At 32.4% G+C, this 14510-nt stretch overlaps 1 protein-coding gene across 1 annotated transcript; it reads left to right on the top strand.

Moving 5' to 3' along the window:
- Window positions 1–1101: 1101 nt before the first annotated feature.
- Window positions 1102–1797, top strand: LOC110036837. Its single transcript, XM_020741370.1, has one exon. The coding sequence runs from the start codon at window positions 1102–1104 to the stop codon at window positions 1795–1797; it is 696 nt and encodes a 231-aa protein (XP_020597029.1).
- The last annotated feature ends 12713 nt before the right edge of the window (window positions 1798–14510 follow it).

The following is a 14510-nucleotide window of genomic DNA, read 5'->3' as shown; positions in this document are numbered from 1 at the left end:
TAGATCCATTAATGATAATGTGTTGTTGGCACAGGAACTCACATTGGATCTTGATAAAATCAGCAGAGGGGGTAACCTCATATACAAATTAGATATCAGGAAGGCCCATGACACCATTGACTGGAACTTTATCTTTGGTATACTTGCAGCTAGAGGATTTCAGCCAGAATTCAGAAATCTCATACAAAGGTGGCTTATCAATAATAACCACTCCATCCTTATCAATGGCCAACTACAGGGGGCTTTCACTGCTTCTAGAGGACTAAAGCAAGGTGATCCACTTTCTCCCACTATCTTTATTATTACTATGGATTCCTTTTCTAAAATGCTTGACAGAACATCCTCAACCATCAGTACTCCAGATTTCACCATAAATCCAATATAGCAATTTCCCATCTCATGTATGCTGATGACATTATGATATTCTCCAATGTTCAAAAGATTGTTGTGAAGAAAGTTTATAAATGCATACAACAATTTCAGAAACACTCTGGAATGGAATTCTGCCTTACTAATTGCCAACTAATTTTTAATAAGAATACCAAGCACTGGATCTCCAACTACACTCGCTTCTCTCTTGTTAGGGACCTTGTGAGATATCTGTGGGTTCAACTCATTAGGGGGAGATTAAAAATGACCCAATTTGATGAGGTCCTACAAAAAATTCGAAAAACTCTATCCAGCTGGTCTCACTCCTTCCTGTCTAATGGGGGAAGAATCACTCTCCTTAGAAGCATCTTGACTACCTTCCCCTCTTATATCCTTCAAACCAACTACCTCAAGAAAAGCACCCAAATCTAGTTGGAGAGAGCTTTGAATAGATTTTTATGGGCTAGTCAAAGAAAGCAGTTACACTGGGCTTCATAGCAGAAGGCAGCCAAACCAATTTCAGCTAATGGGCTGGGGTTCAAGGGGCTCCAACAAGTTGTACACATTAATTTTTGTGAGATGTGGATTCAATTAAGAGCAGAAACTTCTTTTTGGGAAAAATTCATGTATGGCAAGTATTGCAAGGGCCAACGCCGCTCTTTTATTACCAAAAAGCTGGGAGACTCCTAAATCTGGATAAATATGCTGAAAATCAGAGAGCAACCTAAAGACATGTACACTTGGGATTTGGGGAATGGTAAAGTGAACTTTTGGCTTGACAACTGGTGTTCTAAAGACTGGATTGGGGCCCCACCTCCAGACTTTAACCCTCAGCTCCTAGCCTGTGACTTCTGGGATGGGGACTCCTGGGATGTTCCTAAGCTTCAATCCTTGTTTCAGGAGCCTCACTTATCTCTAGTCACTAGAACTGTGTTTGATAAAGGCAGAAAAGATAGGATCATATGGCAAAGCTACATTAACCAAAGCCTGAACAAAGCTATTTATGTTAAGTTAAATCATTGGGAGAAGGTCAATTGGGGTGAGGCCATTTGGGACAGATTTCTATCCCCTTCCATATCCTTCTTTTGTTGGAGATTCTTCAATAACCTCTTGCCAACTGATGATATTCTTAAACTCAATGGTTTAAGAGGACCCTCTAGATGCTATCTTTGTCTAAAAAATGAGGAGAACATTAACCACCTGTTTTTCAAATGTGAGTTTGCTCAAGAGGTGTGGAAAGAGCTCTTTAATAATATTAAGGATGATAACTTGGATAAGGACTGGACTAGTCTTAATGTTGGTTGGTATAACTGGAGAAGTACACAGGGGGAGTCAATCCCCTTCATTGTGGCTTGGTTCTTGTGGATCTGTAGGAACAACAACAAACATGATGACATGATGATAAGAGTATCTAACATAACAAGGTAACTAGAAACTGTGTTGCCTATCTGAACAAAATCATATAGCTTAAGAACTTCCCTAACATAAATCTGGCTCAGACCAGTACCACCATTATTCACAACAGAATTGAGACTGTCACTTGGAACCCTCCTGATGTTCAAACCATGAAAATAAACACTGATGGTAGCTTCTCTAAATGGAGTGTAGGGGTGGGGGGGTTTCAGAAATTCCTCCAGTAATTGTCTACTTTTCTTCCATGCTCCTATTGTGGCCAATGATGCTCTTGAAGCTAAGCTTATTGCTATCTACTAGGCCCTTACATTTGCACATAAAGCAACTTGGCATAAAGTATGGATTGAGGTTGACTCTTTACAGCTAATCTCTTTGTTGAATTCTAATCAGCTTTCCTCAAGGCACCATATGCAATGGAAGCAAAAAATTGGCACATTTTATAAAAGTCTTACAATTCATATGTCTTTCATATATAGAGAAGGAAACCAACTTGCTAATTGGCTTACCAGATAAGGAATCTATGCCAACTCCATTTCTGTTGATACAAGACCTCCTACCCCCCTTGCCCTCCTACTCCATGGCGACAAGCTGAAGACTCCTCACCTCAGATTCAAGCGTGGCCTACTTAAAGAGATTTAGTGCACTATTTTATTTTCTCCTTTCTTTCTTTTTTACTGTTTAGCTCTCTTACTCGGTCAACATAAAAGGTTTTGCAGACCAAAACAGATGTCATAAATTTTTTAGTTTATTTAATGGAATCTCATTATCAAATAATGCGTTTATTCACCAGGATATGTGCATGGATTGTAGTGTTGTGCTCGTTTATTTAAATTATTGTTAGTATGGGATCAGTTAGGTCTCATATTTTCAAAATTAAAATACTTTTTCTTTTTAAAACCATATATATATTAAATTAAATATATTTAAAACCAATGATTTTTTCTCATGTTGATGACCGACAATAATTATAACTAAATTTACTTGTAATCTAAGTTTAAATAGTAAGTAAGAACAAAGTTTAAAAGGCTAATAAGTTTAAAGTAGTTAGAATATAATGAAAAGATTTTTCCCATTGCAAAGAGAACTTAATTAGTGTAGGAATTGAATGATTAAAAATATAAATTGATGTATTGTGACAAAGAGTAGAATACTTATTTGTTGCCCCCTCTCAGTGCTAGCAAAGAACATTGGCTAACCTTAAGATTGTTCCAATTTGTGTAGTAGTGTTGAGTAGATTCTAGCATCTTACTTCTAGATTACTCATTGTGCCTTCTCTATTGAACGTACTAGGGACCCTTAGATCAAAACTCAAGATCAAATTGATAAAAGAACTTAGCTTCTCCCCCAAGAAACATTAATTCTACGCCCATCAAGATTTATCTCCATATCTATTTGCATTTCCCCTCGGATGATTGCAACGACACTTTTCAAAGTTAAGTGTGGTATTCACTAGTTGGTGAAATCATATCCCTTCTGAGTCATTATGTTTTGCAATGGTTTTTACAATCACAAATGGCCAGCTTGTAAAGTCAATGAAAAAATGGTGAAAATACCATTGTAATTTTATAAAATAAAAAGAAATATTTAAATTAATCTCATCCCACTTGATTAATTCCCATAGAAAGAAAGAAAATCTATTCAGAATTCATGGAGATAAAACAAAAACACATGATTTGTATTAAAAGGCAAGTCTTAACAAAAACAAAACTCAAACACAAATATAAATTACTTATCTTATGCTTCTCCCCAAGAAATTCCTGAAATCTCCTTCATGAAATCTCAAAACTCCTCTTACACAATGAAAGACTCATATTTATGAACTCACATACCCTCTCTAAACACACACTAAAACTAATGTCAAAAGCCTTCTTAAAACCACTTTAAAACTTCTCTTTTTGTTTATCCCTTGGTCCCATTAAATAGATCTCTGAAAATAACCTAGGTTCACTTCAAGCACCCATTCAAAATTCATCCAAATTCAATACATCTTCTAGAGAAACCATTTCTGGCACTATAGCGCCACTCTTGGGTGCTATGGCACCCATCACGTCAAATAGTCAGTGTTATGACACCAAAGGCTGGAGATATGGTGCTATAAGTTGTTGTTTCATTTTACTCCATTTTGCCTTCATTTTTTGAAGATCCATTCCTTGTACCTAAAACCAAAAACATGCAAAATAGCTATCTTTAAAGTGCAATATCATAAAAAATGTGCATAAAATGAACATTAAATGTACATTAAAAATATGTAATTTTAAGTTGTATCACTATATGTGACCTAGAAGCTCTTAATAGAAATAGATCATTGAATTATATTTCCTTAAAATTTGCATTTCCACTTAAACTACTTTACCATAGTGAATTGGTCAATGTAAGTACACCCAAGTTGTGAGATCACTACTCTTCCGAGTCTTAGTTTCACTTAAAATAGATTTTAACATTAGTTATTGACACTTAAGTTATGTCAATGAAGCACAGGAGATATTACTCATCACATGAAAATAAAAATTATTCTATCATAAAACAAATTTTCTTACACATATCACTACTTCATATTAAAAGAAAAAAATAAAGAAAACCACATCACGAAGCATAGATAAAACACAACAGAAAACTTTACTAAATTAAAGAAAATCCACTAGAATGTGTTTACAACAGTCATAAGGTAATGAAGAACATAATAGTTAGCTTTTTTTTCTGAAAGAAAGATGAAAATCTGTCCAACAAAGTCTCATGCCGATCCACGCAATCCTCAAACATTTCCTTACACATATCTCTCAAAATCCCTCACCAATCTCTCTAGAAAGGTTTAAATCTACATTTATACTCCTATATATGACCTCTGGATATTCGTGGAGTTTCCAAGACTTTAAAATGCCAAAAGGTTCCTTCCCAAGTGCCAAATGGTGCTTTTTAACTCCAAAAATTAAGAAAAATTTGTCTGTAACAGTTTCTGGCGCTGAGGCGCCTGTTTCGGGTGCCTTGGCACCAAATTTTTTTTATTTGGGTTTTTGCTCCAATTTTGCTCAACAAAATGGGCTGAATTAGAATTTTCTTCCTTGCTCAATTTGACTCCAAATTGCACCATATTTGTTCCATTTTCCCCAAGACTCCATCTTTCGTCCCTTCAACCATAAATATGCAAAATATCTTCCTTTAAAGTGTAATATCATTAAATATCATTAAAATTAGCATGAAATATATATAAAAAAGTAGGTAATTTTTATGCATGTCAATTCCCCCAAACTTAAACGTTACTTGTCCTCAAGTAACACTACAACTTCAAAAACCAAATTTATTGATTTGAGGTAGTGGGTTTCAGTAGATTTTCCTATAATTTTATCTCATAAATGTTATAATGCATCTTAGAAATATTCTAGAAAATCAACCTAGCACTAGGGTGTAAGAATATCTCATATTCAACTTAGGAATCCTGAATTTAAGCACCATATCTATACCAATTTTACCAATACTCTTTTGAAATAAGAATAAGCTTAGCATTGTTTCTAAGACTTCTTCCTTAAAAAGATTTAAGTGAAACCAATTTTTTTATTAGGCTATTCGTCAAGCTTCTTCTCACTTTTCATTTCTTCTTTCTTTCTTATTTTCCTTTCTTTTAGTCTTTTTATTTTTTCTTTTCCCCTTTAGGATCTTTTTAATACTTACTTTTTTTTATGTGAGGATTTCTATATCTGGGTAGGCTCTTAAGAATTTCAAATTTGACTTTCCTCTTCAAAAGTTAAAAACTCAAAACTTTCCTTCACTTTTTTACAATGTAAGTATTAGTTTGAAAAGGTTTCAATAAAGGCTCTATTCACATTAAGTATAAATCTAAGAATCTTAGCTTTCAAATATTCAACTCCTTTCTGCCATAAATAGCAAAATCTTTTTTCTAATGTTTTCTACAAAATATCATAACTCTAGAACAGTTTCATCACATAGGATCCCAACTAAGTTTTTTTTCTAACATTCCTAAAATCAAAGTTATAGTATCCTAAAGATAACTCCACATACCAATCGTAATTTTAAAATTGATATCAAATTAAATACACGCTAGAAAGTACAAATAAAGTTTAACATTAAAATTTATTTTTATTCCTCCCCCAAACTTGAGTTTTTAAATATTTTTCAATAAATTTCATAAAACGTAGCAGGAAGAAAAATTAAAAGCTGAATGTATTACCTACTACAACATCCTATCAAGTTCATATACATGCATAATTAGGATAGAATGATTCTAGGAGAAAGTAATTCTAGCTTAAAACATGCTTGCAATAATATTAAATTAAAACTCAGTATACTATCTTTGAAATTTATTTTTCTTCCTCCCCTAAAACTTGATTTTTAACATGTATAACGTTTAATATAAAAAATATAAGTAGAAAAAAATAGCTCATAAATTCTATCAACCACAAATGTCTATCAAAAATATTTACTAGTATTCATCAGAACAGAACAATTTGCAACCGAAAGTAAATCTAAACTAAATATGTCCGAATAAAGTTGAACTAAAGGAAGGTCTAACAAGCATGAGAGGTATCAGCATAGAGACATATATTTATGTGTTCTACAAGTCCTCTATATCGTTGTAACACAAACATAAACTCACATGATAGATGAGGTCAATTATTCCTTTAACTCATCACATCTCATTATTTTACTTCCAAATTATAATATAATCATTTCATTTATAAATTTGGTATTTATAAATGATTTTATGGAGCTTATGCCCATGGATATGATTATCCCTAATATATTGTCTCTCAAGCACCAACCCCATGCATCACCTTATCCTATTAATTGAGCACCTTTAACAGTATAAAGATAGTGTAAGATGATCCACATGTTTCTCATCAAGTAATTTCATGACGCCTACCAAATGAAAATAAGGTCAGAAAAAGAAAGTAATAAAATTGGGATGGAATTGTCACTGTCCAAACTCAAGATGTCTCCTATAAAACTCAAATATGATTGAGACCCAAGTCACAGTGGACTCATTAATCCAACTATTACAAGAGAACATAAATAAGTCTAGCAATTATAAGAATTTAACGAATCACCTCTCTCAAGACACACAAAGATCAAATCAATTAACTAACTATCTTAACATCTGCAAATATCAATCAAATTAATCAATCCACAATGACACATAAAAATAAAATTGATTCACTAATAATCCAAATATCCACCAACATCAATCAAATTGATCAATCTGCACAAAACCGAACACAACACACTCACAAACAAACTAATAAAGATAACCATGAGTGCCTCCCACAAAGTCCTTGGTTTAATGTCGTCAGCCCAACAAATCCCAAGGTTAAACAAATTTCAATTGCTCACCAATTTTCTCCTTAGGGGTTTTCTAATCCTCCTAAAAGTTCTCCATAGATTCTAGTCGTATGGTTCAAGGTCTGCAACTCCTGAACTACGCATTCAATTCCAAAGACTTAACCAATATAACAGATATCCAGTATTTCAAGCACTCGAAAATAGTTTTGGTATTTTGGATTTTCTCATAATTAGACTCATAAAAAGTAAACATACTAGATATTAATATTATAATTTCCAAATCTAAGTCTTTCACGTTTAACTAAAATTCTCCAAAAGTTCTTACCATAGTTTCTCTGGCAACTGTGCCAAAAACTTCATTGCCCTTAAATGTGCACATTTTTTTAATGTATAATTTCTTCAATTTAAATCTCCTGTGGAGGCACCAAATACTCTATATGACCCGTAATAAAGCAGATATTTAATTTTATGGCTAAGAACTTGACCTAGTTTTATCATGGTGGCTAGCATGCAAAATAAATATGTTGAAGAATTTTAGAATATAATTTGTAGTTCATATATTAGGGTGTCTAGGCAAGTGCACGTATCGTTTTAAATAGTATATGGTTTTCTTTTAAGGCCAAAATGTCGACCACACAGAGAAGTGAGGCAAGAAATCCCTTAGATTAATTCTAGTCTATTACTATTAGGCTTAAGTTTGGAATGATGATTAAGGGTGTTTTTCTAATAACTACTCCTAAATAAAAATCTAAATCTAAAGATAAACCTAATTTAAAAAATTAGTTTGGAGAATTTTTTAGAAATTAAAAACTATGCATCATATGCCATAGAAAGATAATATGTACAAGTGAAATTTTTAGAATTTAATGTTGTTAGTGACAAATAAGAGCATACCTGCTTTCTTACCCCTTCTGAACATAAAGAACATTAGTTAATCTAAAGTTGGTTCCATCTTGTGTGATGGTACTGAATATATTCTAACCTCTCACTTCTAGATTACCCAATGTGCCCTCTCTATAAGACCTATCAGAGACTCTTAGTTCCAAAATTAGAAAAAAAATTTATAGGATCTAGTCTGTCACCCTAAAAACACCAATTCTATGCCCATCAAAACTTATCTTCCTATCTATTTGTGCTAACGAGTGGACTAAGTCAGTCTCCCATTCTAAGGGTTAACATGGTACTCGATCTAGATGTTCTTTTTTTATATGTAGAATTTAAGAAGTTGGCACCACTACTTGAAGATTTTAATCCCTGATAATGACACTGAAAACATGATACCAAGCAAAGTAAGATTTCAATTCTATTTCTAGCGATTCTATGCAAGTATATGTATCGTTATCAAGTAATATATGGCTTTCTGATTAAGCCCCGAATGTCGATCCTACGGAGATTGAGGTTAATCACGTCGGCTTTCAAGAGAAGTTCTAAGTTAGAATAACACGCCCTAGCTTGCAAGGTCGATAAAAGTTTGGTTTTGATTTTATCCTACAATTATCACTATAATGCTACTTCTACTTCTAAATTAAAACACTTAGTGAAAATCAGAAAGTGGGGTTTTTAATATATTAAAAGTACTCTTCCTCATGCAATGAAAGTAGTGACATGTGTAAAAGTAAAATAAGCTAACATCTCGCATCGAAACTTAAAATAATAGACCAAATTAGGGGCTTTAGCCTGTCACTCTAATGTCCTCTAATTCTACACCCTTTAAAAATTATTTTCCTATTTATTTGCACTCAACCATATGGACTACATTCTCATCCATACAATCTCATGTGATTCTACTACAGTTGATTGAGACAATATCATCCCGGATCTTACATGCTCTCACAACAGATTTTAACATGCAAGTTGATCAAGTTTACATGTAAAAGAAGAAAAAAGTAAAATCATCACAATATATTCTCACTCTACTCAATTCTATATCCTACACATGCATACTAATTCATTACAAGAGGGAAGAGTAATGAAAACTACTCACTACACATGGAGAAACAACAAGAACTTTTCATTGAACAGGACTTTGAAAACATTCAAACAAAGTACTAAATTCAAATCAAAATATAATGAAAATACTTATCTCTATTCTAAATCAAACTCTCCTTGTATATCAAAAGCAATCTCTTTATAATCCTCTCCAAGAACAAAGTAAAAAGAAAAGAAGAAATTCTCACACTCTCTCTTTATCTATCACCTTGCCGCCCCACTTGGGGCTCACACCCAAGCCTTTTTCTTCTTCTCCAAGCCTTCTTCTCTTCTGCTAATTAATTCAAGAGTCTAAGAGATAATTTAAAAACACTTCCAAGCCTTTTTTTTATAATTTCCCAAGGGATGTTTAAGTGTCTCTTCAAAACTGTCCATATTCAGTAAATCTTCCAAAAGGTGCCTCAAGTGCCTCTTAAAAACTCCTTCTAACCACCCCAAATCCTTTTAGAAAGTCCAGTTTATCATTTCTAATTTTCCAAGAGATGCACGATGCACCGCTTCAAAAATTATCTAAATCTAACGTATATTGAAGAAGTTATGCTAAAAACCATCTTTGGCGCCTAAGCACCAATTCTAGGGCGCTTAAGCATCCACCTCTCTGCCTGGTGGCACCTAAGCACCATTTTGGGCGCTTAAGTGTCGGACATAAGCACTTAAGTGTCTGGTTTAGGTCCCCATGGCTCCGATGTGCCCCAATTTGACCCAATTTGCTCTGGTTTGGTCCATTTTTGTTCCTTTTGCTCCAATCACTCCAAATTCTTCAATTTGATTTACCTACAACCAAAAACATAAGAAACTACAACCAAAAACATTGATTTACCTACAACCAAAAACATAAGAAAATATACCTTTAAATTGAAATATCATTATAAAATAAAGAAGGAAAAATAGTACATTTTTAAGCACATCAGTATTCATAAGTTGGGTGAAATCATAACTCTCTTGGTTTATTATGTTTTACAATAGATTTTAACCTCACAAGTGATCAGTTTGCAAAGTAAATTAAGAGTCAGTGAAAATACCATCACATTAATGAAATATGAGTAGATCTAAGCAATTATAAATTCCTAAACCTGCATCTATTTTATTGCAAAAGGAAAGTAAAATGACGATAATGGAATAAGTAGTAAAAGAATTGATATAATTATGTAATAATTTATGTGCCAACAAGGAACATATGTCAACCTACCCTCTTCCGAGTGTATAGGTATGCTTAATATTCTATTATTTTTATGCAACTATCTATCAACTAGAAGCTCCTAATAGAAACAGATCATTGAATTATTAATCCTTAAAATGTGAATTACCTCCTAAACTACTTTACAATAGCCAACCGATCAATGTGAGAGCACTCAAGTTGCGAGATCACCACTCTCCTGAGTCTTAGTTTCAATTACAACAGATTTTAACATAACCTATTGACACACCTAAAAATTACCTACTTTTTCAAATATATTTTATGCTTTATTTTAATTATTTTTAATGATATTACACGTTAAAGGAAGGTATTTTGCGTATTTTTTGCTTCAGGTACTAGGAATAGAATTTTGGAGAAAATGAAGTAAATATGGTGCAATTTGGATTAAAAACAAGCAAGAAAGAAAATTCAGACTTTGCACATTTTAATTTCTTTCTATGCTTAATCTACTTTACATTTCTCACATATTTTTGAATAAAATTACACTTTAAAGAAAGGTTTTTTTCATGCTTATTGTAAGTAATCTTTTTGAAGCGAAATGCAACTAAAACAGAGCGAAACAGAGCTGAGATGGAGCCAAACGAAGAAAAATGGTGGAGTTGCTGCAGGATGGCGTCTGAGGCACCAAAATCTAGAGAACTAGCACCTGAGGCACCAGAGATGATATAATAAGGATTAAGGTGGTTTGGGACAAATTTTGAGCTGATTTTGAAAGCTCCAAATGATTCAAACACCCCATGGAGTGATTCAATGCATCTAGACACTTTGTAAGACTCTTTAATGAAGGGATATGTCTCTTGAATGAATGGACATGTCTTTTGGGATATAAAAGATGTGACTTTTGGAGAGAATTTAGGAGGGAATTTTGAGTTCTTTTTGAAAGAAGGTAGCCCCTAATTAAGAAGGAGAAGAGTCTAGATCATGAGTGTGGCATGAGAGTGAGAGGAAGGCTTTGGAGAAGAGAGAATTTTCTTCTAGAGTTGTAAGAGGAGAGGGAAGGTGAGAGATTTCTTCTTTATTACATTTCTATAAGAGAATTGTTTAAGGAGAGAAAGTTCTTAAAGGGAACTTCTAGGGATTTGCTTGGGAAGGAGTGTGATATAAGTTATTTTCTTTTCTTTCTTTGTTTTGTAAACTTATTTTTATATATGAAATTTTTATATATGAAATTTTTTTATATATGAAATTTGTGTTTTGTCATATCCTTCTTATGAATTCTGAGTAGTCTTCTTTATCCTTATCTCAACAATGAGATTTGGTTTTGTGAAGAATTGATTTTGTTTTATACGGTTTTGAATGTCAATAATTTTTAATAATTCAAACTCTGATCTTTATTTACTTTTTAATTTGGCCAATTGAAAGGTTAAATTGTTTTGAGAAACATAAGATCTGATAGGGCTATGCTTTCTACAACAAGGTAAGAGTCACATTCAATTTCATAGCTAAGAATGTAATCCATGGGGTTGAGTGAAAATAAATAAAGAAATATACTTTGTTGGACGTAGAATTGTAGATTTTTGGGTGATAAAATAACATCCTTAATTTGGTCCAATTGATTGGAAACTAATGTGATATTTTTAGCTCTCAGCCGAGGGAGAAGTGAGAGCTCTGGAGTGAGAGACGGTATCCTCCCAACCTAACCAAAAAATTAGGGACCAAACTATGGATTAGTCAATGATCCTTATACACTTCACAGAGGGTAAAGAATACGAATTCTTTTATTTGGCACAAAACAATTTTATATATAATTTAAATGATTTTAATTACTTTGCTAACCATGTACTGATTGTAAAGGTGAATGATGCTTTCTTAAATTTGAACTCTTCGACACAATTGTTTACTCTTAGTAAATTTAACTTTAAATTTTAGAAATTAGTTTAGTAAACTTAGTTCTTTTAATTTCATTTTTGTTAGCATTCATTAAACCCATTTTAACTTATTTTTTTTACTTTAATTTTTATAGTTTGAATATTGTTATTTATGTTATTTTCATAAGAAGTTCCATCTTCCAAACTAATACGTGAAAATAGTAGAATAAAATTAGCCTAAAAGATTTTTTTACTACACTCCTCTGGGTTCTTAAGGAAAGTATTTTATTACTTGAAGTGATAGTTGCACTTGTGTAGAACTCCTAGTGTGTGAACTATTTTGTATATTTTATATAACATTTCAATTTTGCACATTAAATAAATAATATAAATTGGGTCAAGATTTTGGCCATATTTTTTGAAGCTAAATTAATCCGTAAGTTTGAGATGGGTCAAGTTTTTGGCATTGTTACCGTGAATTTAAATTGATATATTACACACAGAAAAAATAGCACACACTAGGGGCGCATCAATTTTTTGGCATCGTTGTTGGGAATGTTTCGGTAAGAACTTTAGGAGAATTTTAGTTAAACCTATAAGACTTAGATTTGGAATTTAATGCTTTATTATATAATGTGTTTAATTATTATGTATTTATTTTAAAAAAATCCAAAATATGAAATATATTTTTTATATCTATCATATTAGTTACATCTTTAAATTTGTATGCGTAGTACAGAAGCTGCAGACCTTGAATTTTACAAGTCAGATTTGGAGAGAACTTTTAGGAGAGATTTGAAAAGACTCCATAAATTGATTTTAGAAATGGCGGATCAACGATATAATGAATATTCAAAGTTTAATTATAATGCTAGTAGCTTTGAAAGAGTAAACCACAAGAGAGTGAAAAATTTTCAAGAAGATATGCTTACAATTTTAATTTCTCAGGTGCAGATATTGAGAGGAAGTTGTATCAATACATAGAAAGATATTCTCAAGGAACCTCATTATTGAAGAAAATTCATTTGGACAATGGATTGAAACTGTCCATGAGATACATAATTATTATTCTAATTATTACAATCCACGTTGAGAAAATCATATGAATTTTAACAAGAATAATAATGTTGGAGGAGAAGACCAATTTTGGGAAGATAATCAATTTTACCGGACTTGTAGTTGGAATAGTCGTGGATATTATAATAATCAACTTTCTTTTCCTCATGTATTTAACTCCAAACCACATAATGAGGAGAAGGAGTCACTGTTAGAAGATGATGTAATTCAATTGGTGGATCAATTGGAAAGTCAAAAGACTAGTTGGAAAATCAAGAGGTCGCAATAAGAAATATAGAAAACCAACTAGGGCAGATTATTAATGCAATTAACTGCTACCCCTTGGAGATTTTACCTAGTGACCCTGAGATAAACCCTAAGGAGATGAATGATGAGCAATTTAAAATTATTGAACTAATATTTAGAAGGGAATTCGAGGATATGATTCAAAAGAACTTTGAGTTGAGAAATGAGGATAAGGAGATTGAATGACCAATGGAAAAAAAATCCTAAGAAATTAGAAAAACTTTTTTCCTCAACTAAGATAAATATAGAAAGACCACCTCTACAATTTACTCAATACCAAGGGGAAGAATTAAAAGACAACCATGAACAAAAGAGTAACCTAGACGAATTTGATCCAAAATTTGATATATCTAGAGAGAATCTAATCAAAACTTTGGGAGATCATGAAGTATCTTATAGAGATCCATTTCCTATAAAATTTAAGGATGTAATTAATATGAAAATTAAGAAAATCACTAGAAGAATATTGGATCTAGAAAGAAATATGAGGAACAAGGATATGAATTAATCTGAAAGGAAGAGCTGAAAGAAAAATTTTAATTCAAAGACTTTATAGGAATCCCTAGATCTAGAAATGATTGGGTGATTGATCAAGAATTACATAAATGGAATTTTAATCCAGGTGGAATCATTTGTCTGGCTGGCAACGTTAAACAGAGCACTTTATGGGAAGCAACCTATAGTTATCAGTATGGTTTGATTTAGTGTGCTAGAGAGTCATGATTGTTAGTGTTGTATTATTCATGTTTTAGTATGGATTGATCAGTTTGATTGATGATTGGTAGATGTTTGGATTGTTAGTGGTATGATTAGATTTTTGTGTGTCATGTGGGAGGTGATTCCTTAACTTCTTATTTTAGCTAAACTTATATATTCTCTTGTAGTGGTTAGATTGACGAGTCCACTATGACTCAGGTCTCATTCGGACCTAAGTTTTATAAGAGACATCATTAATTTTAACTACGACAATTCCATCTCAATTTTGTTACTTCTTTTCTCTGACTTTGTTTTCATTTGATAGGAGTAGCTAACCTATTTGATGAGTATCATGTGGATAAATTTACACTATCCTTATAATT

This window comes from Phalaenopsis equestris, unplaced genomic scaffold (assembly GCF_001263595.1).
Source record: "Phalaenopsis equestris unplaced genomic scaffold, ASM126359v1 Scaffold211561, whole genome shotgun sequence".
Classification (NCBI taxonomy): domain Eukaryota; kingdom Viridiplantae; phylum Streptophyta; class Magnoliopsida; order Asparagales; family Orchidaceae; genus Phalaenopsis; species Phalaenopsis equestris.
Note: the sequence above shows the minus strand (reverse complement) of the source record. Positions and strands in the feature narration are given on the sequence as shown.

Excerpts from the sequence above, each read along its gene's own strand:
- LOC110036837 (XM_020741370.1), top strand. The coding sequence starts at position 1,102 with ATGTACACTTGGGATTTGGGGAATGGTAAAGTGAACTTTTGGCTTGAC.